The 27,782-nt window shown below is 33.1% G+C and overlaps 1 protein-coding gene across 3 annotated transcripts in view; it reads right to left on the bottom strand.

Annotated features, from left to right (window-relative positions):
* The window catches only part of GPHN (gephyrin), a 639,047-nt gene that overhangs the window by 211,424 nt on the left and 399,841 nt on the right, over positions 1-27,782 (bottom strand). For 2 of the 3 annotated variants that reach the window (XM_081229975.1, XM_081229976.1), the window contains exons 9-10: positions 17,420-17,554; positions 1,708-1,764 (exon numbers count right to left, since the gene is read on the bottom strand). In XM_081229975.1, the coding sequence (XP_081086101.1) occupies positions 1,708-1,764; positions 17,420-17,554 (192 nt within the window). The remainder of the gene's footprint in view (positions 1-1,707; positions 1,765-17,419; positions 17,555-27,782) is intronic. The other variant, XM_081229977.1, reaches the window with a different exon arrangement.

The following is a 27,782-nucleotide window of genomic DNA, read 5'->3' as shown; positions in this document are numbered from 1 at the left end:
ATAAACATACAATTACAACTTGAAGTTCTACACATCCAAAAGCTGAACTTCGAGATAGATAAACACACGTGTACTCGAACACACAATCCAGTTTATAACAGATGGTGCTGCAGTATGGATGCCATTTTATTTCTATTTCACTATCAGTCATTTCCAAAAAGTTATGTCAAACTGCACCTTTTCCCTTGAATCTGAGTCATAATCCATAGTCTCAACAATAATGGATTTATCTTCCCTTAAAAAATTAAAATATGATACCTCACAGGTAGACAGTGAGGAATGCTACTGATATATCAAGACACATAAAGTCATATTTTTCTGACTAAATAATTTTAGCTTGCCTCGCTTTTGCAATAGGTATATAATCGACACTTCCCATCCCCTCTGATTATTCTTAGTGAAATAACAACAACAACAAAATGCTACCCAGTATATAGCAGTGTTAGAGAACAGAGAAGATGGCTTGTTTGGAATAAAGGACACAAACATACAGACACACCCTCATCCATGTGCACTCATGTGTGTGCACACACAGATAAATAAACAACAACAAAAAGTAAAATTAAGAAGGCAGAAGAGGCAAGGAGAGGAAAGAGTGCAGAAATTAGTGCTTCAAAAATTGTTAAATGGAAATAAACTGGAGGTGTGTAAAATTTTTAAATGACTTAATATTAGCCTCAAAGTAGTTATTGAATTTTGGGACATCCCAGTACAGTGAATTATGTCATTTTGATTAATTTAGCAGTTCCTATTGCTGTAAGGACAAATGGGACTGAGATAGAAGAAGTGGTTAATATTGAGGGAGATTTCTCTGCATATTTTTAAAATTCAGCAAATATTCTAACTTGCATTTATGGTGGCAGCATTAAAAGTGATTAATTGGCTATGTCCATGTCTCTTAAGGGTGATAATTTATTTACCTTTCATTGTGATTAAATGTTAGAGTATCGAGTGCCCAAGATAAATTGACCAAATTGATATTTAACAACTACCAAATGGGACCATTAGATCAGAAATCTTTAAGTGGTGTATTAGTAGGTCACATACACAAATGGGCAAACATTTATATATATATATCAGTTTCTGTTGATATATAAATTTTTTAACTTTTAACAAATAAAACAAAGGGGATTAAGAGTGTTTACTATTAGCTATATGTGAGCCCCTATACTAGCTAGCATCATATGAAATTCCTTTTCTCTCTAATTCTTAAGATATATATATATATATATATATAAAATACATGTTATTAACTCATAATAATTATTTTCTGGAATGAACTACAAATGGTAATGACACTAAAATAACATTTAACAAAAAAAAGTAAAAAGGGGATATAACATTCTGAAAATAAATATTAGTTCTCTGTGTAACAGGAACTTAACACATAGTCAGTGACATCAATCAGAGGAACGGTTTACTCTAGAACCCCAAATTACAGGCACCCGTAATGAGGCAGTTGCCCTTTCTCTTGTTTGTGGTGCCACTCAAAGCTAGTTATTTGGCAGCTTGCCTTCAGCTGGTTGCTCTATGTGTAGCTGAAACAAACAAAAAAAATATGACCCAACAGCCAATAAAAATATTAAAATAAAACAAAATGGGATGGTGAAAAATGGAAAAAGCCCCCTTCCTCCCACCACCCTCCAAAAAGGAAGAAGTGTAGGCTATAGACGAAATCTTGCCAAAAAATGTTAGAAACATATTTACTTTGAGGGATCCAACTCTACTAGCAACTCCTTTGCTTTCATCCGGCCGTCTAATTTGCTACAATGAGGGAAGATGGGTAAAAAAGACAGAATAAAGAAAAAGTGAACTTAAAAAATTTTCTAAACATTAGTAAATAATACATGCAAAAACATCAATTGACTCTTTGAGATACATCTTAGGAGGCCAAGCCAAGGAGTTAACTAACCCAGAGGCTATATGACATGCTCTGCAGATAGGCTGGTCACTAGAATTCAGTCTTTGTTATGACACTATTCCTAAGATGAGGAAATGGGCACTTACTTTTGGTTATCTTGGGGACTTCTCATGAAGCAGTATCTGGAGTAGTGTTACATTTGCATTTGGCTTACGAAAAACAAAGAATTACAAATATACCTGTGCAGAAAACTTTGTCTCCTTTAGTGTCTATTCCATTGTAATATCAGAAAACATCAGTGCTATGACTAGAAACACGAGTGTTCCTTAAGTGGAAAGATCAGTCCTGACAAGCATCATTCTTGACAGGTGACAGAATGAAGCTCCTCTGCTTGTTAACCCAAGCATTGAGGTTGTTCAGCTGTCACTGAGATTCCCAATTAAACAATTGTGCTGCCCAACCAGAAAATTTTAATGCCAGACCAAAGTTAGATACATTTACTCCCTCAAAGCTTTCAGTTATTTCAGTTATTTTTTCCTTTTGGGTAAGATAGGAAAAAAAGAAAAGTAAAACTGCTATTTTAAAAATTTGTTTCACCTCACTGTGTAAATGAGAAAAGGAAGATTCTAAACCCAAAGTGTTTTATTAGATTAGGTATAAACTAGAAATCCCTTTGCTTTTTAATAGAGCTGTAACAATAATATTTTGGTTAAAGAGGAAGTCAAACTAAAAAAAGAGTAGGGGGGAGACTGGAAGGAAGCTTCAGACCAAGTGCTTTTACATTATGCATTCCTACATGTGCAGAATGACGGTCTCCATTCAGACCAGCATAGCTCAAGTTAGTTGTGATTCTCTTGCTTGTGTTAGGAAACAAGTGATGAAGTATCAATTTGATGCCAAATTCCCAGCGTTAAAGTCCTCAGGAAAAATAAGAAATCTGACCGTGCTAGAAAATTATAGTTTCTGGGGACAGGCTATAGATTGTCTTATCCCTTTTAGGACATCTCTGATAGCATAAGTAGATTGCTTAGGAATAATACTGAGAAAATTGGATTTTCACTTTGAGAAAAAGCATCTTGATCCATAAGAATTCTGTCAACTTTTGGTTTTACTTGATACAGTTTTTACTAATTCTTCAACATTAATTAAATATTGAACCCTAAAGATAATCACTGATTCTTACCCTTCTTGGTTGAACAGAGTTCTTAAATTTAGAAACAGTGGATACTAATTAGAATGGAAACAGTCTATAAGAAAGGGCCTCTGGATGGACAGTGAGTTCATGTTATTTAGTCATTTTCTTATGTTTTTTTCTTTGATTTCAGAGAACATCTTTATATCAAAAGCAGGATGTATATGTATACATGTCCCTGTGTGCCTGTTTGTCTATCTATCTCATTTATGGAAGAAATTTTATGTTACCACATTAATGTATGAATGGAATTTTTCCTAAATCATTTCAATTCCAAATGCAGGTGCAAGTACAGAAGTTTAAAGAATGAAATATAAGAAGAGAAAAGACAATCACCATTGAACTCTGAACATGAAAAACAGACTATATATCAATTTACACAAAGACTTTTAGGAGCAGACAGCTCATCTGTCAATGCTTGACACCAATTTTCTGTATTTAAATCTGATTTTGTGAATCCTTAACTATCGTAACAGGAAGACTTTAGAAAACCAATGTGGTTATCAAAGCCACAAGTGGTTGTAAATCAAGTGTCATGTGATTTTTTGTGGCTCCTGATACAGGTAATTATCCCTAATATTGAAAAATTTCAGAAAGAATATGAAAAAGATTTGTCACATATACTAAAATTTGAGTTGTAGAGAAAAGTCAAATCAATAGATTTTAAGACATAATGCTCTCATTTATGCTAGTCAACCCTTAATCATCAATTATGATGGAGTAGTAAAAATAAAAGAAATTCACAGCTAATCCAGATACCTGATTACTATTTTTCTTTTATTAGAATTTAAAATAAATCACAAAAGATTAGCATTTGGATAAAATGAACTTTACTCTTCATGATAATTATAAAAGCCTCACATTGTTAGCTAATTTTATACATATTTTTCTATGAGGCTATAAACATTCTGTATCAATAACTAAGAGAGGCTAAACTGCAAATGTTTATACTACATATAAGATCACTGCAATATAAATGAAGTTTGAGAATTGGATGTAAAGAATTGTAGGGATTACAGGTTGGTTGAGATTATTAGTTTATAATAATGATATATGAAAGCTAAAATGTTACCTGCAAAACAAAAAATATTATAACTAATGATTTTTGTACCCTGAAGAAATCCTTTTATGTAAATATTTTTACTGAGATTGTTAAGACATAAATCGGAGGATCAAAATCATTTCAATCTTCTATTCAGCTTCTCAGTCTAAATATATTTAACAAGATATCCATTAAAAATTGTCTGAAAAGATTGCACTATATCACCTGTTTTGCAACATTCTGGGAATATTTCTTCAGGAATTAATTACTGGGTAATCTGTCCTCAGGAATTAATTACCAGGATGTGGTCACTAAAGTAGTGAAATGACTGCTATTTGTATTCACTTTTTAAAATAAGAGCTTGAATTTTAGATATATCATGCAACAAAAGAAATTGCCTGGATGCTAACACAATACAGATTGTTGATTCCCTTTGATTTAGCTCAGTTCTCCAAAACTGAGCTCACTGTAATATTATTTCCATTATTAACAAAGCAGAAAATTACCCCATCTCACCCTCATCTCTCTTGCCAATAATAAGTAGTTGTAAGTGTAATATTTTTTAAAGGCAAAAACAAGATTTTGGAGTAGAAACCCAACTTTACATTGATTTTTGAAATAAAATATGAAACTTCAAAGAATTTGGGGGTTGTAGAAGCCACTTAAGATAGGCACCCATATCACTGGATGTATGCATTAACACATCTCTTTAGCTGCAAGATGTTTGGTGAAGAACTGTGAGAAAAGGTTATATATTTTGTGTGTTTGTTTTATTGATGAGAGAATGCAGGTCTTAGAGAGTTCCATTAGCTATCTGGAGACATATCAATAAAAAAAGCATAGCTTATATTAAATTCTCTGGCTCTCAGGTCTCTTCATTAAATTTGGGCTCTCATTATAGAATGACTAATGTAGATTTCCCCTTTTTCTCCCCTGATATATTTTGTATTGATTTAGATTAAGATTGTATAGATTAAAAAAAAATTTCTGTTTGTTTGTCCCAGGGATTGAATTGTTTTATTTTTAGAATTATCTAACTTACATTCAGAACTACCCTGAGAGACAGACATTTTTAATCCTATTTTATTATGCCAGTTTCTTTTTTAAAGTATGGGTATCAATGACAGGAAAGAAAACTTTTTTTTTTTTAGAAATTGTTTCTCTTCCAACCAATATCACTCAGTACATATTGGTACAGATATAGATTGCTTCTGGTAGTTGTGACTGGAGAAGGAGGTTTTAAAAAAAGTTTTACTTGAGAACTCAAAATTTAAACAAACTCTTGTAAATAAAGAAATTCTTTTGGGGATCTGGTTAATATTTCAATTCACTATATTTCAGCCCTTCCAGTAAAACTGGTGTTTCATTGTAAAACAATTCTGTTTCATTTGTGATTTATTAAGGCAAAGTAAAAAAGAGGAAAGAAAGAAATGAAAGTAAGAGAAGCAATAATTCTATAAGTGTGTCGGGGAAAAATAAATACTCTAATGCATTTCTGGAGAAAGGCAAACCAATAAAAGGATAGAGAAGTTCAAGGAAATATTGCAAAGAATAATGAAGAATTAAGTCAAAAATTAGAATCTTGGTATTAAGTCACAGCTCTACCAACTGCCCCACCCACTTATGAAAAATTTTTATACTTAGGAAATCCTTTATTTTAAAGGCTCCGATTTCTAATGGTTTATTAACATTTCAAATATTTATTTATATTTTATTGTACATTTATAATTTTGATCCCTAAGTTTCTATAATAGCTTTGGTTCCAAAATAATACAATCTATTCAAAATTAGACTTTTAAGGAAGTTATTTCCTGCCCACTAGCCAGAGAATAATTCAATCCATGCTCTTTTTCCCCCAAGTTTCGTATCTGTCTAAAAAGAAATAATGAAGCCCATCACAGGTATGGTATAAAAAAGTTATTAGGCATTTTGAAATAGATAAGTTTTAAATAGTATATTTTTAAGAATTATTTATTATTTGTGTAGGAGATAGAAAAAAGTTTATTTTCAAACTTCCATTGAAATATAATTTTCTATCCAGCAAGATTTAGAATGGCTTAGCCTGCATATAAGGATCTGGTAATGACGAGGATGGATGTCTTTTGCCTGCTTTTCAGATTAATGGCAAATCTTCATAAAGCCGACTATTTGTTTGTGTTTGTAACTCTGTTTATACCAGAGCCTGTCTACATAACAAAACAAACCAACAAAAACTTATATTTTTCTGGTTTAAAAAATAATATAGATAATAAAATAACCTGTAATTTAATCCCTATGCAATTCTGTTTACTACTTTTTAAAACTACATATTTTATTTTGAGCATTTTCCTATGTCATTAAATATTCTTAAAGATATGATTTTTTAGGTTATATAAATAACTCATATATATATATACATATTATTATACAAGTTATTTAACCATAGACATTAAGGTTGGTTCTAATTTTTCATGAATATGAATAATGCTGTGATAAATAATCTTGTACATAAGTCTTTCATGTCCTCTTTGATAACTTCCATTGAAAAATTTCTGGAAATAATATGATTGGTTAAAACATAAAAAACATTTATATATATATAGTTTGCTTGCAAGGTTATACAAATTTATATTCCTACTAGTGTGACTAGGAATATTCATGTCACTGCTCATTATAGCATGGATGATTATAATTTAAAAATAGTTAATCAATTTGACTACAAAATTTTTAACAGATTTCTGTGAGGGTACATTTTTTCCCCACATTATTTATTTGCTGAATTTAATTCTTTTTATGAAATGGCTATTCCTGCCCTTTACTCATTTTATTTCTTTTTTTTCCCCTATAAGATTAGAAGAGCTCTTTTAGGCTATCAAAGCTTTGATAGATTTGTTGTAATTTTTTTTTTTTCTTTTTCACATCTGCTCCACTATAAGATCCTTGAGGTCATGGTTAGTAAGTCTATGCATTGCTATATTCCCAAAACCTAGCACAGTACTTGACATAATATGTACTAAAAATATTCATTGAATGAATTTCTAAATTTAATGTGTGTTTTGTCTTTAATGAAAGTAGGATGAAAAGGGAGAGGAGATAATCCTGAAGTTTGGGGCAAGAAAATACATGGCCAATTCTAGAATATGTATCATTTAAAAATATAAAGATCTAGGAAATAATTTAGTTTGGTATATGCTGTCTATTAAAGTCATGAATGAGACATGGCCCGTTAACTATATAGATTTGAATAATGGCTATACCTAATCAATTCTGCTGGTGAAATAATGATGGCACAGATTATTTTTGTTGAGCTGTTTTTACACAAAACATACCCCAAACCTTTAAAAAGAAGTTTATAGGAATCAAAGATATTAAATTAACTGAAAGCTAGTATTCTTAATTTCACTATTCCTTGTATTTCTACAGTTCTCACTTCCCTGTCATCCTATAACTTAAACAAAATGCTAGTGAATACCAAGAGAAATCAATATTCCACTTAACAGAGACAAAGCTTGACCTAAATGAGAAAGATCTTAAACGAAGTTAGAACGTTTTCACTTCATAATCTTTAACTTTATGTAGTAGCATGAAATGCAAAAGCTGAAATAAATAAATAAATAATTTTACATTAATTGGATATTAACATAATATCAGAGAGAAGGGCTAAAGAGAATGATAATATTTATTCAGTCAGTGTAGAAACTTATTGCAAAGGAACAGAATTATAGGTCTAGAAGGGACTTTAGAGGCTACTTAATTTAGTGTCATGATGTTACAGATATAGAAACTGAGGTTTACTAGTTCTAACAAAGCTATAAAGTGGCAGACTAGGGCTGATACTCAATATTTGGTGCCTGATAGTGCAATACTTTTACATACTCAATACTGTTGACTTTTCAAACAACTTTGGATCCATAATTTTTTAAATATCTGTCAGTAAATCTGTCAAAGGCAAATGCTAAAGACTGCTCCTTCCAGAATATCATTAAATTGAATTCATGAGAATGCAAAAATGATCTCTTCCTGATATCCATATGAATTATGGGAACCATGGGCCTAAAAGTTTGGCATATACTTTCAACAAAGGTAGAATTAATACAAGTTGCTAAGTTTAATTAAGAGAAGATTCTAAAACACTTCACTTCCAGAAGACTATCACAACATTATATTTAAAACTAGGAAATAGGTAACAATTAAAATATGCAAAATAGGGACTGGTGAAAAAAACTATGCTATACCCACAAATTTGAATAGTGAACAATAATTGATATTAATGTTGTAGAAGATAATTTAAAAAATGTAAAGATGTACATGACATAGAAAGAATGTTACTAAATGAATGAGATAGGTTAAAATATAGTTTCATAACAATAGCTAGTATTTATTGATCGTTTCTTATATTTCAAACACTGTAGTAAGTGATGTATATGCATTTAAAAATTTAAATTTTAAAACAACCCTATGAGGCAAATAGTATTATTATTTTTCATTTTACAGATGATTAAGGTTATAGAGTTGAAGTAACGTTCTGAAAGCCACACATCTAGTAAGTGATAAAGCTGAGATTCATTGCTAAGCCTGGAGACTCTGGAACCAGAGCTCTTAATCACTGCCTTGCCATCATGATTCATTTATATAAAGTATTTGAATGCATAGGAAAAAAACCCAGAATGATATAAGCAAAGTTTTAACAGTTGTTATTTATTAAAGGCAGTCTTACAGGAACTCTTTTTTTTTTTTGCTTATATTAATTTTCTAAAATGAGCATGTATATTATTATTTTTAATAAAAAAAAGACCATGCCACTTATAGACTGTCTAAACTATAAAACTGTTAACGTTATAGCTAATAACTTCTGGTTAGCTATATCTTCTCAGGCTAGCTAATCAAATTTCTTTGGTAACTCAGATTTCAAAGTGGCGACTGTACACTTCACAGTTAAGTTATTCTTAGTTTCAATGATAAATATAACTCTGTGAGCATTAAATAATAAGAAAAGGATGGGGGGAATTCCATTTTCAATTTTCATTGTACATAAAGGTAGAGGGGACACTTAATCAGATGAATGAAAAACAGAAATCAATGTAAAATCCTGTATATTTAGCAGAATGTCAAAGAACAACCATTTAAAATAATTTGTAAACTCAAAATTCATAGCTAAAATATATTATTACTATTTGATTTTAGTTTTCTTCAAAAGGTGAACAACTAATTTACCATACTGGATAGTGTCTCTGCTCGTTAGAAACGATATGAAAACAATCCTTTTTTTGAAGTCTCAAAAATCTGTTTGCTATCAAACTAGAATAAATAGAAAAATAAATATGCTGTTATAAATGAGGAGAAACTAGACAATAAGAATGTGAGTAGAAATCAGTTACTCAAAAGTCTATAGGAGCCAGGCATTTAATGCAAATAAGTAAAGTAGGCTGGAAGGTATAAAGAATGCCAGCTGAGTACTGATATATGTCGTGCTGGCCCAGTAATGTCAATCTGATTTTTTTAGAATAGCTGAAAATTGTATTTTTATTTAAAATCTCACCAATTTTAAATGTTCCAAACTAGTTATAAAAAGAGAAGTCATTCCCAAAGATATTCTTAATAAAATTATCTTCCATCAACTAGGTTATGACTTAAAAGAGGGCTCTCTGTGCACCTATAAGTAGAAAGGAGACCCTAGGGAAACATTAGTTACTATACAAATATAGAAGTAGTATCACATTGGAAATGAGTAAAGTTAGCTGGGAATTACATTTTCTGGTTGTATGTTCAAAAGACTTTGTGAAGTCTTCTATTATTTTGAATCAGGGAGGAGAAACTCTGTTCCCTGTCCTAGAATGAATCTGGATCAGAGTGTCAAGAGTGAATCATTTATATTAAGCATGGTACCAGTGGTCATTTCCCTAAAGAATAAGAGCTCTGGAATGAGACTACCACTGTAACATGGTCTAAGTGAAAAAGAGAACACACATAATTTTGACCCAGGATGTTTCCAAGAAACATAAACCACTCTGCTCATTTGATTATACTAGCAGTTCTTTAAGTGTGGTCCACAGACCTGTGAGGGTCCCTGAGGTCCTTTCAGGGGTCCACAAGGCCAAATTATTTTAATAGTAATACTAAGACATTATTTGTCTCTTACACTATGTTGACATTTGCACTGATAGTACAAAAGCAATGGTGGGCTGGTACTATAGTAAAAAATCAAGGCAGTGGATCCAAATAGTGTGAATAGTTATTGTATTATTCACCACTATGTACTAACAGTTTAACACTTTCCTCAATGAAACAGTAAATACTAACTCAATTTAATTAAAACTTGTCCCTTGAGTGTGACAAAATGGAAAGTATGAAATAAAACACTTCTGCTGCATAACAAAGAATGACAGTTGCCTCAGGTTAAAGTACTTGGGCAATAGTTTGAGTTGCAAGCTGAACTAGCCAGGTTTTGCACAGAACAACATTTTTACTTGAAACAATGTCTGACAAACTATGACTCTTCAGACTTAGATGTCTGGTAGACATTTTCTTGAAAATGAATGAAATGAGACTGTCAATTCATGGAAAACAGACAGGATTTGTTGGGTTTTTTTTTTTTTGCCAAAGAAGAAACTCTACGTTTTAAGCAAAAATTAGAACTGTGGAAAATGTATATCACCACGAGCTTGAGAGCTTCCAATGCTTCTAAGGCGTTTTTAATGAGCTTGGTGGTTATATTAATTAAAATGATTTTGGATATAGTCAACACTTGGAAGAACTTATATTTTCCATGTGATAAAAAAAATGTTACAAAATCATACCTATATATAAGATCCATTAAACGTTCAGGACAGACCAATGGATTTTTTTTCCCCAGAACAAACAACTTTTTATTGAAGTATAGTTGATTTACAATGTTGTATTAGTTTCAGGTGTATAGCAAAGTGATTCAGTTATATATATATATCTCTCTATATATCTATTCTTTCTCAGATTCTTTTCCATTATAGGTTATTAAAAGATATTGAACACAGTTCCCGGTGCTATAGAGTAGATCCTTGTTTATTTTATATACAGTAGTGTGTCCAACGGATTTTAGTACATAGGAGTATGAAAATGTCCTTGACAGCGTTTTAGATTCTACGCTTCAACTAACTTTTTTTTTTTTTTTTTTGCGGTACGCGGGCCTCTCACTGTTGTGGCCTCTCCCGTTGCGGAGCACAGGCTCCGGACGCGCAGGCTCAGTGACCATGGCTCACAGGCCCAGCTGCTCAGCAGCATGTGGGATCCTCCCGGACCGGGGCACGAACCCGTGTCCCCTGCATCGGCAGGCGGACTCTCAACCACTGCGCCACCAGGGAAGCCCTATGCTTCAACTAACTTTTAATAGACTACCAACTGAAGAATTTTGATGCAGTGTCAAAGCATATCCACAATTATAAGAAAATGTTATTAAGATAGTCCTTTCTTTTCTAACTACGGATCTGTGAGGTTGGATTTGTTTCTTCATATTCTTCAACCAAAATAACATATCACAACAGATTGAGTACAGAAGCAGATGTGAGAATCTAGCTGCCTTCTATTAAACCAGACATCAAAATGAATATGAAAAAAAGTAAAACAATGCCATCCTTTTCAGATTTTTTAAATTTTGGAAAATATTATTTTTCCCATAGCAGTATTATTTATATTAACATAGAAAGGTCTTATTATTCTCATTTTGAAGCAAATAAATAAACATTTAAAAAATTTCTAAGTTTTAATTTTCAGTGCAGTAAATATCACCAGCTATAACTCACAAAAACAAGCTATTTGAGGTCCTTAATAATTTTTAAGTGTGTAAAGGGGTCCTGAGACCATTAAGTTTGAGAACTGCTGGATCTGACCAATACGTTGAGAATATTATTGCTCAATAACCAATGCCCCCATGGGACAGTTAACTTTGAACACAAAAAGACTTACATTTTTATGTCCAGAGGATGTATTTTATTAAATTAATTAATGTTATTAATTCAGTGTTTCCCAACCTTTTTGGTGTTTGTTGACTCCACATGTAGAACCCATACATTTCTACAATGTCATTAACTACTGATCAGTTGTTGATATAGCATTGTTGACATGACTTCAGACAAAAGCAAAGAAACTTGATGTTTAGTGTAGTCTTACTGATTTTATTTAGGCTCTCAAAAATAGTGGAAAATCATTTGCAGGCCTCAGTTATTGCCTTGTGATCTAGGCTAGAATTTTAGAAATTTCATGACATTCTCCAGAGACCTGGGAACCAATGAACTAGCCATATTACACAATTACTCTGATGTTCACAAAGGAAAGTGGTGATAATATGGAATAGTTTGTAAAAACTAACATCACTAGGAAAAAAATCTCAGAGAAAATATTACCCTGATACTGGATCAAATAATGCCATTTTTATATGTAAAGGAAATCACACTGCCTTTCAGACATACACATTAAAAACTTTGAGTTAAGGGCTTCCCTGGTGGCGCAGTGGTTGGGAGTCCGCCTGCCGATGCAGGGGACACGGGTTCATGCCCCGGTCCGGGAGGATCCCACATGCCGCTGAGCAGCTGGGTCCGTGCGCCATGGCTGCTGAGCCTGCGCGTCTGGAGCCTGTGCTCCGCAACGGGAGAGGCCACAGCAGTGAGAAGCCCGCGTACCACAAAAAAAACAAAAACAAAAACAAAAAACAAAAAACAAAACCTTTGAGTTAAGAAAATATTCTTTAACCAGAGTAATATAAATTCTTTTGCTCAAAGGACAATAACAGAAGCCTAGAGAGAACTCATAATTCTGCATTTTGTTTGAATATAAGATTAGACATTATTACTAATTATTAAATGAACACATACTACCTAAAGATATTTCAATATATACATTTTAATTATTTTATAAACTTTAGTTTAATTAGACAGGGAGAATTTATATTTTCTTCTTAAGAGGAAAAAAAAAGAACTTGCTGGTTAGTCTGGGCACAAAATTCTATTCTAACCTTTGAGGTACAAGGGAATATGTGACAAGAGATTACATTTATTCATTTATTTATTTTAGTCAAACTTCAGATGCCTAGGGAGTAAAAGGAAAATTGAATTGGTCTTTGTAAAAAATTCTCTATTTTAATAACATCTATAGGGAATGGTGAATTGATTGGAAGTTTGGAATTATTTTTTCTTTTTTGTTCTGGTCATTATACTCTACAACAGCCTCTTGATTCTAACAGAGGTGCTGTTGCCTTTCATAACTGAAAATCAGAACTCATTTAAGTTGTGGACCATACTCACTGTAAAACGCAGTTTGTTACAGAATTATTCTTTTAGCAAACCATTTTTGGGAGACTATCACCATTTTAGAACTTGAGTCCTCTAGATATTGCTCATTCATAGAATCTACATACTATTTGACTTTTTTGGCTTAGGCACTACTTTACTTAGGGCAATGAAAGACTAAAATCCCAAGTTTGTTCTTAAAATATACTTCACTGTGTTCTCAAGCAAGAGAAGTGAAAATCACTTGTCATTTCAGTCAGATTTCATTAAAAGAAAATATCTGATATGAAAGAGAAACGACTTTCTCCATATACAGAAAAATATTGTGTCATTTCAGCAAATAAATTTTTGCTGGAGACAATGCCATTCTATGAAGAACTGTTTAGAAAAGATAACACCTTGCTGTCCTTGTTAGATTGTGATGAGTGTACTGAAAAGGAAATCCAAACTTGGTATGTTTTACAGATCCTGTTCTCACTATAGCTGGAGAATCTTAAAGGATCAAAGCATAATCTAGTATATTATATTGCAGTGAGCATAAAAAACATGAATTCAAAATAATGTTTAATATTATAGTTGTTGACCTAACAGGAATAGATGCATACATACAAATGGACAGAAAGTTTTCATCTTAAATGCTGCCCCATGATAAAAAGCTACAGAGGGAAAGGTTGGAACTGTTAGTTTTTAATCATAATTTGGTTATTTAACCCTTCTGTGTTTTCACAAAGACTAGGGTAAGTGTTTCTGATGGTTATTCCCAGAGTATTCTGTACTCCTGCTGATAAATCATAGCACTTATTATACTTTGTTATAATTTATAGTTGCCTGTTTTATCTGTTTGTAAAGCCAAGAACAATGTTATTTGCTCACCACTGCTTTCCCAGAACCAGGCAAAGACTTATTTAATAGATTAATAATGCTGTTGGGAGGCAAGGATTACCAGCTTCATCACAGACAAAAAGCTCAGAGAAGTTGAGCAAGTTGCTCTAATGCAGTGTAGTAATTAAGTAGAGAAGTCAGCATTTGAATCCAGGTTTTCTATTATCAAGTCAAGTGCTCTTTCTAGTGCTCATCTTTTAAAACTGTATTGTATTTCCGATGTAAAGAAAAATATTCGCACATATATTTCTACACATGACAGATTGTATGCCTAATCTGAAACACGGAAGGGCGATTTCTATGGGGTTTGGCTAACAGTAATATGTACTAAATTATAAATATCCCATCCAAGATGCAGTAACAATAACAATGTCAAACTCAACTTGTGTTCTAATTTTGTGCTAGATATCATTCCTGGGATGTCTTATACATCTCTTAGATTGAAAACATTCAAAACCAAAATGTATTAACAACTCTCCTTTGCTTTTTCTCTTTTATTCCTTAGTATAGTTAATAACATCATTTACCCATATCTCAAATTAGAAACCTGACTTTCTTTTTGATTTCTTCTCTGCCCTAAATTTTTATGCTATAAAATTAAAATAAAGAATTCATCTAGAACAGATTTACGTGCTAAAACCTACAGCCTTGAAATTTGACTCAGTAGGCAAAGGCAAAAAAAAAAAAAAAGTCATTATTTAAAATAAAAAAGAAGCGATATCTGAAGTTGGATTTTGAAGTCACTGAATTAGGTTATTTATGTACTAATGAAGTTTTAGTCTGAGAGTTCTTGATTGGTGAATACTGCCTGTAAGGTGGTCATTTCTGCTGAATATAACTCTCAAAACCTCCACCTGGCAAAAAAGCTTTTGTTTTGTTTTATTCATCTTTCATGTCCCTGGTGAAATGTTACTCCTTCGAGTGGCCTTCTCTGATCATCCCATCTAAGTGAGGTTTCCCTCCTTTTATTTTCTATCACTACACTTTTTTACTTCTTCTTAGCGTGAATTTCAATGTATCATTATTAAGTTACCGTAAAAGTATATTTATTATAATTTAAAGTTATTTTAAATAAATTTATTTAAAAAATACCTATTTATTTCAATATACCATTGACTAAACTGTAAACTCCATGAGGGCAGAGACTATATCTGTCACTGATATAAAAGTACATATAAAAGCATCTAGTTTACATTAAATTAAGCAGTCTTTTAATTTGATACTTTTAATAGGACGATTAATTTGATTATCTTCACTTCTTTTTAAAAAATAAGTATTCAAACTAATTTTTCTATTATATTACTATTCTGATTCAACCGTAAAAGTTTACTTTTAAAATTACAACAAAGCAATAATTTTATCTTTGAGATTACATTCTGGTGTGGTAAAAATTATTTAAAAGAAACAGAATCTTATTCCTAGACAAAAATACAGAAAAAAATTCCTGAAAAAAAAAGATATTCAAATACTCTGTTTTATTTGAATTTACTGTCAATGTGAACAGCTAAGTGTTAACTATGGAAAAAATATCAAGACAAGCCACCTCCTCTCCTAAAATTTTGCAGTAAGAAAATTAACTTAATGTAGAAATTCGGAGTGATTTTTAAAACTGTATTTAATATTCTCTTTGCAATTAAGATGTAATTGCAGAGTTTTAAAAAGGCTCAAGAACTACTATTGTATAATTAAACTTAGCTTAAAATATTTATGTACACAGTACATCACTAAGAGAAAAATACTGTGTCTTAGATAATTCTGGATTCCCATCATTAAGGTCTTAATATTTGGTGCATGAGTAAACTTTTATACTGGATTTAACATTTAGCTTTAATTATCTCCCAGACTTTATAAATGAGTACAACTTATACTGTTGGAGTTTAATGAAGTCAAATAAATTATTTTGTTTTAAAAATTTATAAGATATGGATGAGATTCTTCTACCCAATTTATGTCTTGAGAACTCCATGTTTTCATTCAGTTGAAGATGTAACTGACTAGCACCCCATGTATAAATGTATAACATACATTTTATATCTAGAATGTTTTTATAGTTTTTCTCTGTTGAAGATTTAGGATGTCAATTTTTTTTAACTATAAAATTAATATCAGCTATTTTTGACACAAGTCTAAAAACAATGATATACAACAGTTAACACTTTGAAGACTTTGCTGAAAAGGTTGTACCATGGAATGTAAAAACAACTGCACTACACATATCAAGAATTGCTTGAGATTACTTCTAGTTAAATTCAATGATAATATTCATAAAACTCACAGAAAAGCTGGAATTAAGGAAGATAGCTATATAAGTCCTTAAATCTGATGACAGTGAAAGAGCCACAGTTTGAAAAATCACCTAGAGAGCCCTGAAATAAATCTACTGTATAGCCTGATATCTAACATCATATCCTATTAAATAAGAAGGAATGTTACTGTTAAGCTTTTGATGCCAATAGTGGATCCATCCCATAGAAAACTTGAAAGCACAAATGACTAACTTTGCCAGGAAAAAGCATCACAGTCAAAATTAGGTTTGCTACTCAATTTTTCACATACATGAAGATGTCAGGTAGCAAATAAATGTCTAATCCTCCCCCCACCCCCTTATATGATTCAGTACTTGGGAAAAATTATAAAAAATAGATACTAAGACACTTCCTCCCTCCCCCAAAGGTTGGCATTAAAACTTTCTTTCTAATCAATTTAGGTTTGTTTCCAAATATTAGGCAGCAACATTCCAAGTTGAATATGTTTGAAAAAATTTGGAATGATACTAGAGCAGGGAGCTACCCCTGCCTGGACAAGTTAAAAAAAAATCCCTTTGGTGATATTATTTTATTTTGTTAATCTTACTGTTTATTGGCCAGAAACACATTCATCCTCTGCATAAATAAATAACTTCACATCTATACTAATAAGTATGCGACAAAATAATAAGTCTACAACAAAGGAACAGGAGCTACACAAAGTAATACCTATAGCTGTGAGGTAGTAGGCATTTTGAATGAAATTTCTACTGCTCTATTGTTGGCCTAATACGACAATCTGTGAAACATTAGGTGGTAACTATGTTATAGCCCATTAATTTTTCATCGTATTATCTTGCATGCAATCCAATCTTGACAAGCGGAGGGAAATATTGGTTGGTTAGTTTTCCCAGATTCACATAGCAGAGCAGGTGTAAGGTGCCAAGGAACTGTACTTACTTTTGGTGTTGGGCAGGAAGCTGTAGAAAGGCGAGATGTAGCCTGAGCACGAGGAGATTCTGAAGGAGTAGTGCTGAGGGAGGCTGTGTCTCGTGGGAGCACCTGAACGCCACGAGAAATGATGGAGTCTGGAATCTGGACAAGAGGAACAAGTATGGTTTAATATGCTGAAAATACCAACAACATGTAAAATCAATACCCATATCAAACATTTTTTGGGGGGGCATTCTTTGCTGCTGAGCTCTCAGATATTCGGTCTCACTTACTGTTAGGTATGAATGCATCCAACAATTTGGGATAGGGTAGAAACCTTCAGATTTAAAATATTTTCCTTGGCCAAATAATATTTCATCAAAGCTTTTTTTATGAGGCAGTATAGAATTGTAGTGAGAAGTAAAGTGTTTGGCATTCATATACTGGCTCTGCCACTTAATAGTTATTTAACTCCTAGATATTTTCCGTTTCCCTTTCAGATTCATTCTCCACCCTTCTTCACTCTCTCTGCTTGAAGCTAACCTGTATAGATAGAATCAATAAGCTATTTTGTGCTCTCTGGTTTCTAGCTGGGCTCAGCTAATAGGAGCCACTGTCAGGAAACTGAAGAGTTGTAGGAGAGTAAGGTCTGACATTTATTCCCCTGGCTCCTTCTCTACCAGGTCACCTTAGGTTGGCTAAGATCACAGCCCCTATCAGATGACCCTTGCTTTCGGCTCTTTTCTGGATTCCAATAGCAGATCCCTCCCTTGCCCCATTAGGACTAGGAGTATTAATGATTCCCACTATTACTAGTCCCAGGGTGCTGCAACATGTTTTGTTGCTTTCCCTAAAACCTGCCCAAGCTTTTGTAACTATCATAGTCCTTTATTACTCTTTTCAATTATCCATTTAAGTATGCTGTGGCTTTGCTGGGATACTGATGGATATATTTTTTTAATTTGCTATTTCCTTTATCTAAAAAATGTAGATAATGATAGCATTTACCTCACCAGATTATTGCTGAGGGTTAAATAAGATAATGTATATAAATTATATAACACTTACAAGTAGTTAATACTTAATAAATGTTGGCGATTGCTAGCTATTATATTATACCTATCAATAGGGTAAAGACTGATGTAACTGAATATTACTACTGTAAAAACATATAAATGTAAGGACAAATAATATGGATTATTAAAAAAATATTAATATTTACATTGATTATAAAATTTATTATTTGGGGCTATGCATAATTTAGTTCATGTACTGGGCTAGTACTAGTGAGTGTAGGTCTTCTAATCTCAAAATGAGAACTTGACTACTTTCAAGCAATTATCATTCAATAAACAAATATTACTTACTATGTGAAAAGAAGAAAACAGCAGCCAGATTTTGTGACTAGAAAGGTGCTCTATATCTTACACACCATCTCTTTCTCACAAAGGACATATTATTTTCATAAATGCTCTTTTATTTAGTTTCCATACCTACATCCTCAATACCAAAGGTACTGACACCATTTCAGGGCTTAACAATTTATGTGATTTATGAACAATAACCCCATAACTAGGATGAAAAGCAATGGGAATTCGGAGAAGAAAAATAGCTCCATTTGCTAGTATATTTGAATAGTGAATTGCAATAAATATTTTAAAGAAATGGAAGTAGTCTAATTTAGAAGAGCTTTATGTTGCCACTTATGTCTAATATAAAAGGCCATGTATTGGAAAGAAAAAGGTCAAATGTCCCTATTATATTTCATATAATACCACGTTTCTCTCTTTCACAGAAATTACCCATACTTATACTACATTTATATGTATGCTAGTTTGATCAATGTTTATCTCCCACACCAGAATGCATTGTCATGATGATGGAACTGTGTTTTTGCTACTACTGTACATCCAGTACCTAATGAAGCATCCACACAAAGTAGTATACATGTGTGATATGTATTTCCAGACTTACACACACACACACACACACACACACACACACACACACACAATCTTCACCCCCCCAATAAACAAAACAGTAGGATATTTGAGGGAGAAGGTAACTTTAAATTGTGAGGTACATACTTTTGGGTTACTAGTCTGGAAATACAGAATGAACTATTGGAAATATGAGTCTGGAGCTCAGGAAAAAGTTAGGGATTGGATATACACTTTGGGAATTATCACTGAAGGTGGTAGTTTCAGTCATGCAAATATTTCAGGTCACCCAAGGAGGGCATGTAAAAGAACAAAAGATGACGGCTGAAAATTCTAGGTGATGTCCATATTAAGGGGTTAACAGAAGAAAAGGAATTAGGGAAAAAAAAAACCTGTAAATGGTATGATGATACAATCTTGTTTTCCTTGAATAATATGGGTTTATATCTATTATCCTGACTTAATTATTAAATAACACACCTTCTCACTTTCAGAAGTGTTTCAGTTTGGAAGATAAATTATTTGGTCTTCCTATCTTTAAGAAACCGTTAGAGACAAAAGAGGAAAATTAAGACAGAGTGAACATAAGGGAAGAGAAAAGAGAAGAAACTTTCAGGAGATATTACAAAATATCAACTACTGGGGAGAAGAGGAGTAAGGTGAGAGTTGAAAAGATGCCATTAGATCTAGCAATTAAAGAAGATACAAGTAAAGTAAAAAGAAGAGAAACGAGTTGAGGAAGCAAGTGGGGATAACAAACCAGGGTAATTGGTGGGAAAAAAAAGAGAGACATTCACTAATATTCTTTTCTTTGGTGCTTGGAATGAAGATCTATCTGATGACAAAAAGGGGAAGTAAAAGTGGGAAAGAAAACTCTAGAAGAGTCATAAAAATCTGGAAAAATGCATTGATGACTGAAGCATGGAGGATAACTAAGGCGTTGGCAAAGGAAATATCAACCATCATTGAGAATCCAGTTAATACTGGCAACCATAAATTTCCAATTTCATTATGTAATATAGTGTGGAAATAAAATTTCACCCATCTCAAAAAGTTATGCTACAGACAGAGACTTAGAAATTATTTGCAGAGATATGATTGTGGAAGTTACAGAAATAGATGAGATCTGAAAGACAAAGACCACATGGAAAGAATACAGCAAGACAGAAAAAGGAGAAAGAAACAGACATTAAAGAACAAAATAGAGGTGGTCATTAGTAACCTAAAAGAAAGCTATTATTTGATGAAGATGGATACCTCAATATAAGTGGTAAAGAAAAAAGTTGGAGGTAAGGAAAAGGATGCAGTGAATATGGATAACTGTTGTACAGTGTTTGTAATGTTTCCTTTTTGGAGATATTATGAACAATTCTTGTTCATGTACCATAATTCCCACATGCATTAATTCTAGGATATATATACTCAGAAACAGAATTGCTGGTTGTAGGGTGTGAATACTTTCTTTTACAAATTCCCAAATTGGTTAAGCCAATTTATATGTCTATCAAAAGAAAATGGTGACAATTCCTCTTACTCCACAACTTAGCTCTACCTAGTATTGTCAGTATTATTCTTTTTCAAATGGGATACTAAAAATATCTTAATGTGTGTGTTTTTAAAAAGTCTTTATTGAATTTGTTACAAGATTGCTACTGTTTTATGTTTTGATATTTTGGATGTGAGGCACGTGGGATCTTAGCTCCCCGACCAGGGATCAAACCCACGTCCCCTGCATTGGAAGGTGAAGTCTTAACCACTGGACCACCAGGGAAGTCCCCTTAATGTGATTTTAATTTCACTGTTAATAAGAGTAAATACCTTTTCATATGTTTATCAGCTATTTAGATGTTCTCTTTTGTAAAGTCCCTATTCAATTTGCCCTATTTTCCCCTTATTAAGTCGTTCTTTTTTATTGAATTGTTACATTTCTGTATCTATTCTGGATAACAAGTCCTTTATCAGTTTTCTATGGTGTAAATATCTATTCCTCCTATGTAGCTTGCCTTCTTACTTTATTACGTATTGTGATGAACAGAATATTTTAATTTTAATTTAGTTAACTCTATCAATATTTTCCTTTATAGTTAGTGGCTTTTGTGTCTTAAAAGGAATCCTTTCTGAGTGACATCAGTAGAAAGGTACAGTAGGTAATGTCAATAGTCCACTCCTCTACTAAAGAAGTGAATAAACTAACAAAATCTGTCAGAATCAACTTTATCAGAAATCTAGGAACTAATCAAGTTTACAGCAGCCAGGTGAATGCTTAATCAAAAAACCTCACAAAACCCCCCACTTGATCCCCTACTACGTAGCTCAGTGATGGCCTTGAAGACACAGCTCACATGTCTGGTAATGGTTCTGAATACTGAAGGGAAACAAACCTTATTCTCGAGGGTTGTGGTTGTTTCAACATGTCTGGTAGCTCACTGAAGGATACGCTCAAAGGGCTTTCTTTTATTTTCCCTATCTTGGAACACTCCCATGGCTCAGGCAACTAACTGGAGGGGAGGTTAGCCAAATATTTAAAGTCAAATATATTAGCCATTGCTGTCTGGGCAGTGGATAACAGGTGGAATGAATAACAGATAAACTTAAAAACCTGGGAGGAAAGGCCATGTAATGAGATGCTTTCAGGCATAAGAGCTTTGAAAAGTTCCCAGATATTCCTGAGTTCCAGGAGGTCATGATTAGGCCCATCCTTAGAAGACTTCACCTAATCTTTCACCTCTTGCTGAACTAAAGATTTTGCACAAGTAGGAAGTGAAGATTAGGCAGAGTAGTAAACTGCCTGGCTGAGTGTTAAAGGCATGCTCCAATATATAAAAAGAGCTCATCTGCAAAGAATGGGAGATTTTCTTTTTCTGTATATATATAAAATTTCCAGGCATTTATATGTCAAATCACTAGCTGACTATGAAGCTAATGGAACAGAGACTTCAGTGGCCACACACAACAAAGAAGAACAGACTTGACAAAAGTAGTTCAGATATTTGTAGTGAGGCGGATGGACCTAGAGACTGTCATACAGAGTGAAGTAAGTGAGAAAGAGAAAAGCAAATACTGTATGCTAACAAATATATATGGAATAATAAAAAAAAAAGAAAATGGTCAGAAGAACCTAGGGGCAAGACGGGAATAAAGAGGTTGACCTCCTAGAGAATGGACTTGAGGATATGGGGAGAGGGAAGGGTAAGCTGGGACAAAGTGAGAGAGTGGCATGGACATATATAGACTACCAAATGTAAAACAGATAGCTAGTGGGAAGCAGCCGCACAGCACAAGGAGATCAGCTCGGTGCTTTGTGACCACCTAGAGGGGTGGGATAGGAAGGTTGGGAGGGAGGGAGATGCAAGAGGGAAGAGATATGGGGACATATGTATATGTATAACTGATTCACTTTGTTATAAAGCAGAAACTAACACACCATTGTAAAGCAATTATACTCCAATAAAAATGTTAAAAAAAAAAGGAGTTCAGAAAAGTTAATCAACAAACAAACAACAACAATTATAACAAGCAGCAATAACATACCCTGGGGAGGGGAGAGAATTTGATTTCCAGAGTTGCTACTAGTAATATTCAAAGGGCCCAGTTTTCAACAAAAATATTATATGGTATGCAATGAAACAAGAAAGTATGGCCCATGTATAGGAAAAAAAAAAAAAAAAGAAGAAATAGAAACTGTTCTTGAGAAAGTCCTGACACTGGGCTGACTAGAAAAAGCTTTTAAATTAACTAATTAAAATATATTCAAAAAGCTAAAGGCAACCATGGAAAAGCACTAAAGAAAGCATGATAATGATGTATCGCCAATAGGGAATATCAATAAAGAGGCAGAAATCATAAAAAGAAACCAAATAGAAATTCTAAAGTTGAAAAGTAAAACTAAAATAAAAAATTCACCACAACGGTTCAGTACAAGATTTCAGCAAGCAGAAGAAAGAAGCAATGACCTGAGGAGCAGAAATAAAGAATAAAGAAAAATGAACAGGGTTTAAGAAACCTGTGGGACAACAATAAATGTACCAAGATATGCATAATGGGAATCCCACGGAGAAGAGAGAAAGAGGCAGAGAAAATATTTGAAGAAATAATGCCTGAAAACTTTCAAATTAGATGAAATACATTAATCTACACATCCAAGAAACTCAACAACCCCAAGATGGATAAACTCAAAGAGATCTACACCAAGATATATAATCAAACTATTGAACGTGAAAGGAGAGAACCCTGAAAGCAGCAAGAGAAAAGCAACTCAAGGGATCCTCAATAAGAATTGTAGCTGATTTTTCAACAGAAAGCAAAGGGGTTGGTTGGCAGTGGGAAGACATACTCAAAAATGCTGAAAGAAAAATAATCTGTCAACCAAAATTTTTGTCTGGTAAAACTACACTTCAAGAATGAAGGAGAAATCAATACATTCTCAGATAAACAAAAACTGAGAGAGTTCAATGCTAGAAGACCTGCCGGACACGAAATGCTAAAGGGAGTCCTTTAGGCTGAAATGAAAGGACACTAGACAGTAATTTGGAATTCATGTAAAGAAATAAACAACACTGGTACGCTACATAGGTAAATATAAAAGTCACTATTAATGTATATTTTGGGTCATGAATCCGTATTTTTCCTATATAATTTAAAAAGAAAACTACATAAAAGAATAATTATAAATCTGTGTTGATGGGCACACAATGTATACATATATAATTTGTTAAAATAACAATATAAGTGAGGGAGATAGTGAAAAGCTTTGCATAATACTTAAACTAACTTGGTATTAATTAAGACTAGATTGTGATAAATTAAGGTGTTAACTGTAACCTTCACAGCAATCTCTAAGAAAATAATTAAAAAATATTTGGTAAAAGAAATGAGAGGAAAAACAAAATGGTACACTAGAAAATATCTATTAATCAAAAAAGAAGGAAGTAATGGAGGAAATGAGGAACAAGAACAACAAGACACTGAAAACGAACAGTGAACTGGAAGAAATCCTACCTTATCTGTAATTACATTAAATGTAAGTGGATTAAACTACTCAATTAAAAGGCAAAGACTGGCAAAATAGATTAAACCCCCCTCAAAAAAAAAAACAAACCCATGATCCAAGTATATACTTTAGATCCAAAGACACATATTGGTTGAAGGTGGGAAAGTGGAAAAAATATTCCATGCAAACAGTAATCGAAAGAGAGCTGGAATAGCTATAATAATATTAGACGAAATGGACTGTAAGGCAAAAGCTGTTCAAAGAGACAAAGACCTCAGATAACGACAAAAAGGTCAATTCATCAGAAGACAAAACAGTTATAAACACTTATCCAGAGCTCCAAAATATATAAAACAAAAATCAACAGTATTAAAGAGAGAAAACAAATTTTTAACAATAAAATTGGCAGACTTCAATGCTCTCAACACTTTCAATAATGGCTAGAATAGCTAGTCAGAAGATCAACAAGTAAAACAGAAGATTTGAACAAGAGTATAAACCAATTAGACCTAGTAACCATATAGAAAACAATCTACCTATCAAGTAGATTGTTCCATGTTCTCAAGTGAACATCGAACATTCTACAGGATAGACCAAATGTCAGGCCACAAAATAAGTTTCACTAAAATACTGAAGTCATACAATGTTTCTTCTCTGACCATAATGGAAGAAAAGTAGAAATCAATATAGAAATAAACTGAGAAATTTACAAATGTGTGGAAATTAGACACATTCTTAAACAACCAATGAGTCAAGGAAAAAAATCACAATGGAAATTAGAAAATACTTTGATATGAATGAAAATGAAAATACAACATACCAAAACTTATGGGATATAGCAACAGGAATGCTCAGAGGAAAATGTATAAGAAAAGCAAACTAACCTCCCAAAAAAAGAGGAGGAAGGAGTAATAAAGATTCCAGTGGAGATAGATGAAATAGAGAACAGAAAAACACTGAAAAGATCAACAAAACCCAAATTGGCTCTTTGAAAATATCAACAGCATTGGCCAACTTTTAGCTAGACTGACCAAGAGAAAAAAAGATAAAACTCAAATTACTAAAATCACTAATGAAGTGGGAACATTATTATTGATCTCACAGAAATAAAAAAGATTGTAAGGGGAATGCCATGAACAATTATATGCCAACAAATTAGGTAACCTAGAGAAAACAGACAAGTTCTTAGAAACACAAAAACTATCAAAACTGATTCAAGACGAAATAGAAAATCTGGAATAGACAAATAACAAGTAAAAAGACCGAATTAGTAATCAGAAAAAAGCTTCCAACAAGGAAAAGCTCAGAACCAGATGGCTTCATCAAAGAATTCTGTCAAATGTTTAAAGAAGAATTAAATAATTCTAAATAATAAATCCTTCACAAACTCTTCCAGAAAATGGAAGGGAAGGCTTCCTAAACTTATTTTACGGGGCCAGTATTACCCGGATACCAAAGACAAATTAAGATGACACAGGAAAAGAAAATTACAAACCAATATCCTTTATGAATATAAATGTTTGGCAAACATCCTAAATAAAGTACTATAAAACTTAATCCAACAGCATATTAAAAGGATTATATACTATGACCAAGCGGGATTTATTCCATGAATGTAAGGGTGGTTCAACATAATGAATATAATCAGTGTGTAATGCATTAATAGAATGAAGAAAAAATCCACATGATCCCAGAATCCAAATGATGTAGAAAAAGCATTTGACAAAATAGAACACCTTTTCATGACAAAAACACTTAGAAAACTAGGAATAGAAGACAACTTTCCCAACCTGATAAAGGGCACCTATGAAAACTCCACAGCTAACATTCTACTTAATGAAAGACTGAAAGCTTACTTTAAGATCAGGACCAAGGATGTCTGTACTCACCACTTCTTTTCAACACTATACTAGAAGTTCTAGCTAGGGAAACTAGGCAGGAAAAAGAAATAAAAGGCATCTGAATTGGAAAGGAAGAAGTAAAACAATCTCTATTCACAGATGACACTATTTTTTTTCCACAGAAAGAAATATTTGAACTAATAAATTCAGCAAAGTTGCAGGATGTATGAGGAACACACCAAAATCAGTTGTATTTGTATACATTAACACTGAAAATTTAAAAAAAGAAAATTAAGAAAGCATTTCCATTTACAACAGAATCAAAAAGAATAAAATGTTAAGGAATACATTTCCTCCATAAAAAGACATAAATAGGGCTTTCCTGGTGGTGCAGTGGTTAAGAATCCGCCTGCCAATGCAGGGGATATGGGTTCGAGCCCTGGTCTGGGAAGATCCCATATGCCACGGAGCAACTAAGCCTGTGTGCCAAAACTACTGAGCTTGTGCTCTAGATCCTGCAAGCCACAACTACTGAGCCTACGTGCCACAACTACTGAAGCCTGCTCGCCTAGAGCCCGTGCTCCACAACAAGATAAGCCACTGAAATGAGAAGCCCGTGCACTGCAACGAAGAGCAGCCCCCACTCACCACAACTAGAGAAAGCCCACACACAGCAATGAAGACCAAACATAGCCAAAAATAAATAAATAAAATAAATTTATTAAAAAAAAGACATAAATAGGGGGCTTCCCTGGTGGAACAGTGGTTGAGAGTCCACCTGCTGATGCAGGGGACACGGGTTCATGCCCTGGTCTGGGAAGATCCCACATGCCACAGAGCGGCTGGGCCCGTGAGCCATGGCCGCTGAGCCTGCGCGTCCGGAGCCTGTGCTCCGCAACGGGAGAGGCCACAGCAGTGAGAGGCCCAAGTACTGCAAACAAAAACAAACAAACAAACAAAAGCCATAAATAAATGGAAAGACATATATTGTTAAGGTAGCAATACTACCCAGAGGGAATTTACAGATTCAATACAGTCTCTATCAAATTCCAACAAACTAACACAACATTGTAAAGCAACTACACCCCAATAAAAAAATAAATTTAAAAAAATCATGAAAACTGGAAAAAAAATTCTAATAGAATTTTTTGCAGAAATAGAAAAGCCCATTCTAAAATTCATATGGAATCTCAGTGGACTCCACATAGCCAAAACAATCTTGAAAAACAAAGTTAGAAAACTCACACTTGCCAATTTCAAAACTTACTTCAAAGGTGCAGTAATCAAAAGTGTAATACTGCCATAAGGATAGACATATAGATCAATGGGATAGAACTGAAAGGCCAGAAATAAACCCTCTTATACTTTTATGGTTAAGTGATTTTTGACAAAGGTGCCAAGACAATAGGAAAGAATAATCTTTTCAACAAATCGTGCCAGAACAACTGGATATCCACATTTAAAAAATGAAGTTCTACCCTTTCCTCACACGATATTCAAAAATTATCTCAAAATGGATCAATGACCTAAATGTAAGAGCTAAAAATTATAAAATTCTCAGAAGAAAACAGAGGGATAAATATTCTTTACCTTGGATTTGGTAATTGATTCTTAGATAT

This window comes from Mesoplodon bidens, assembly GCF_964165515.1.
Source record: "Mesoplodon bidens genome assembly, chromosome: 3".
NCBI classification, from domain to species: domain Eukaryota; kingdom Metazoa; phylum Chordata; class Mammalia; order Artiodactyla; family Ziphiidae; genus Mesoplodon; species Mesoplodon bidens.
Note: the sequence above shows the minus strand (reverse complement) of the source record. Positions and strands in the feature narration are given on the sequence as shown.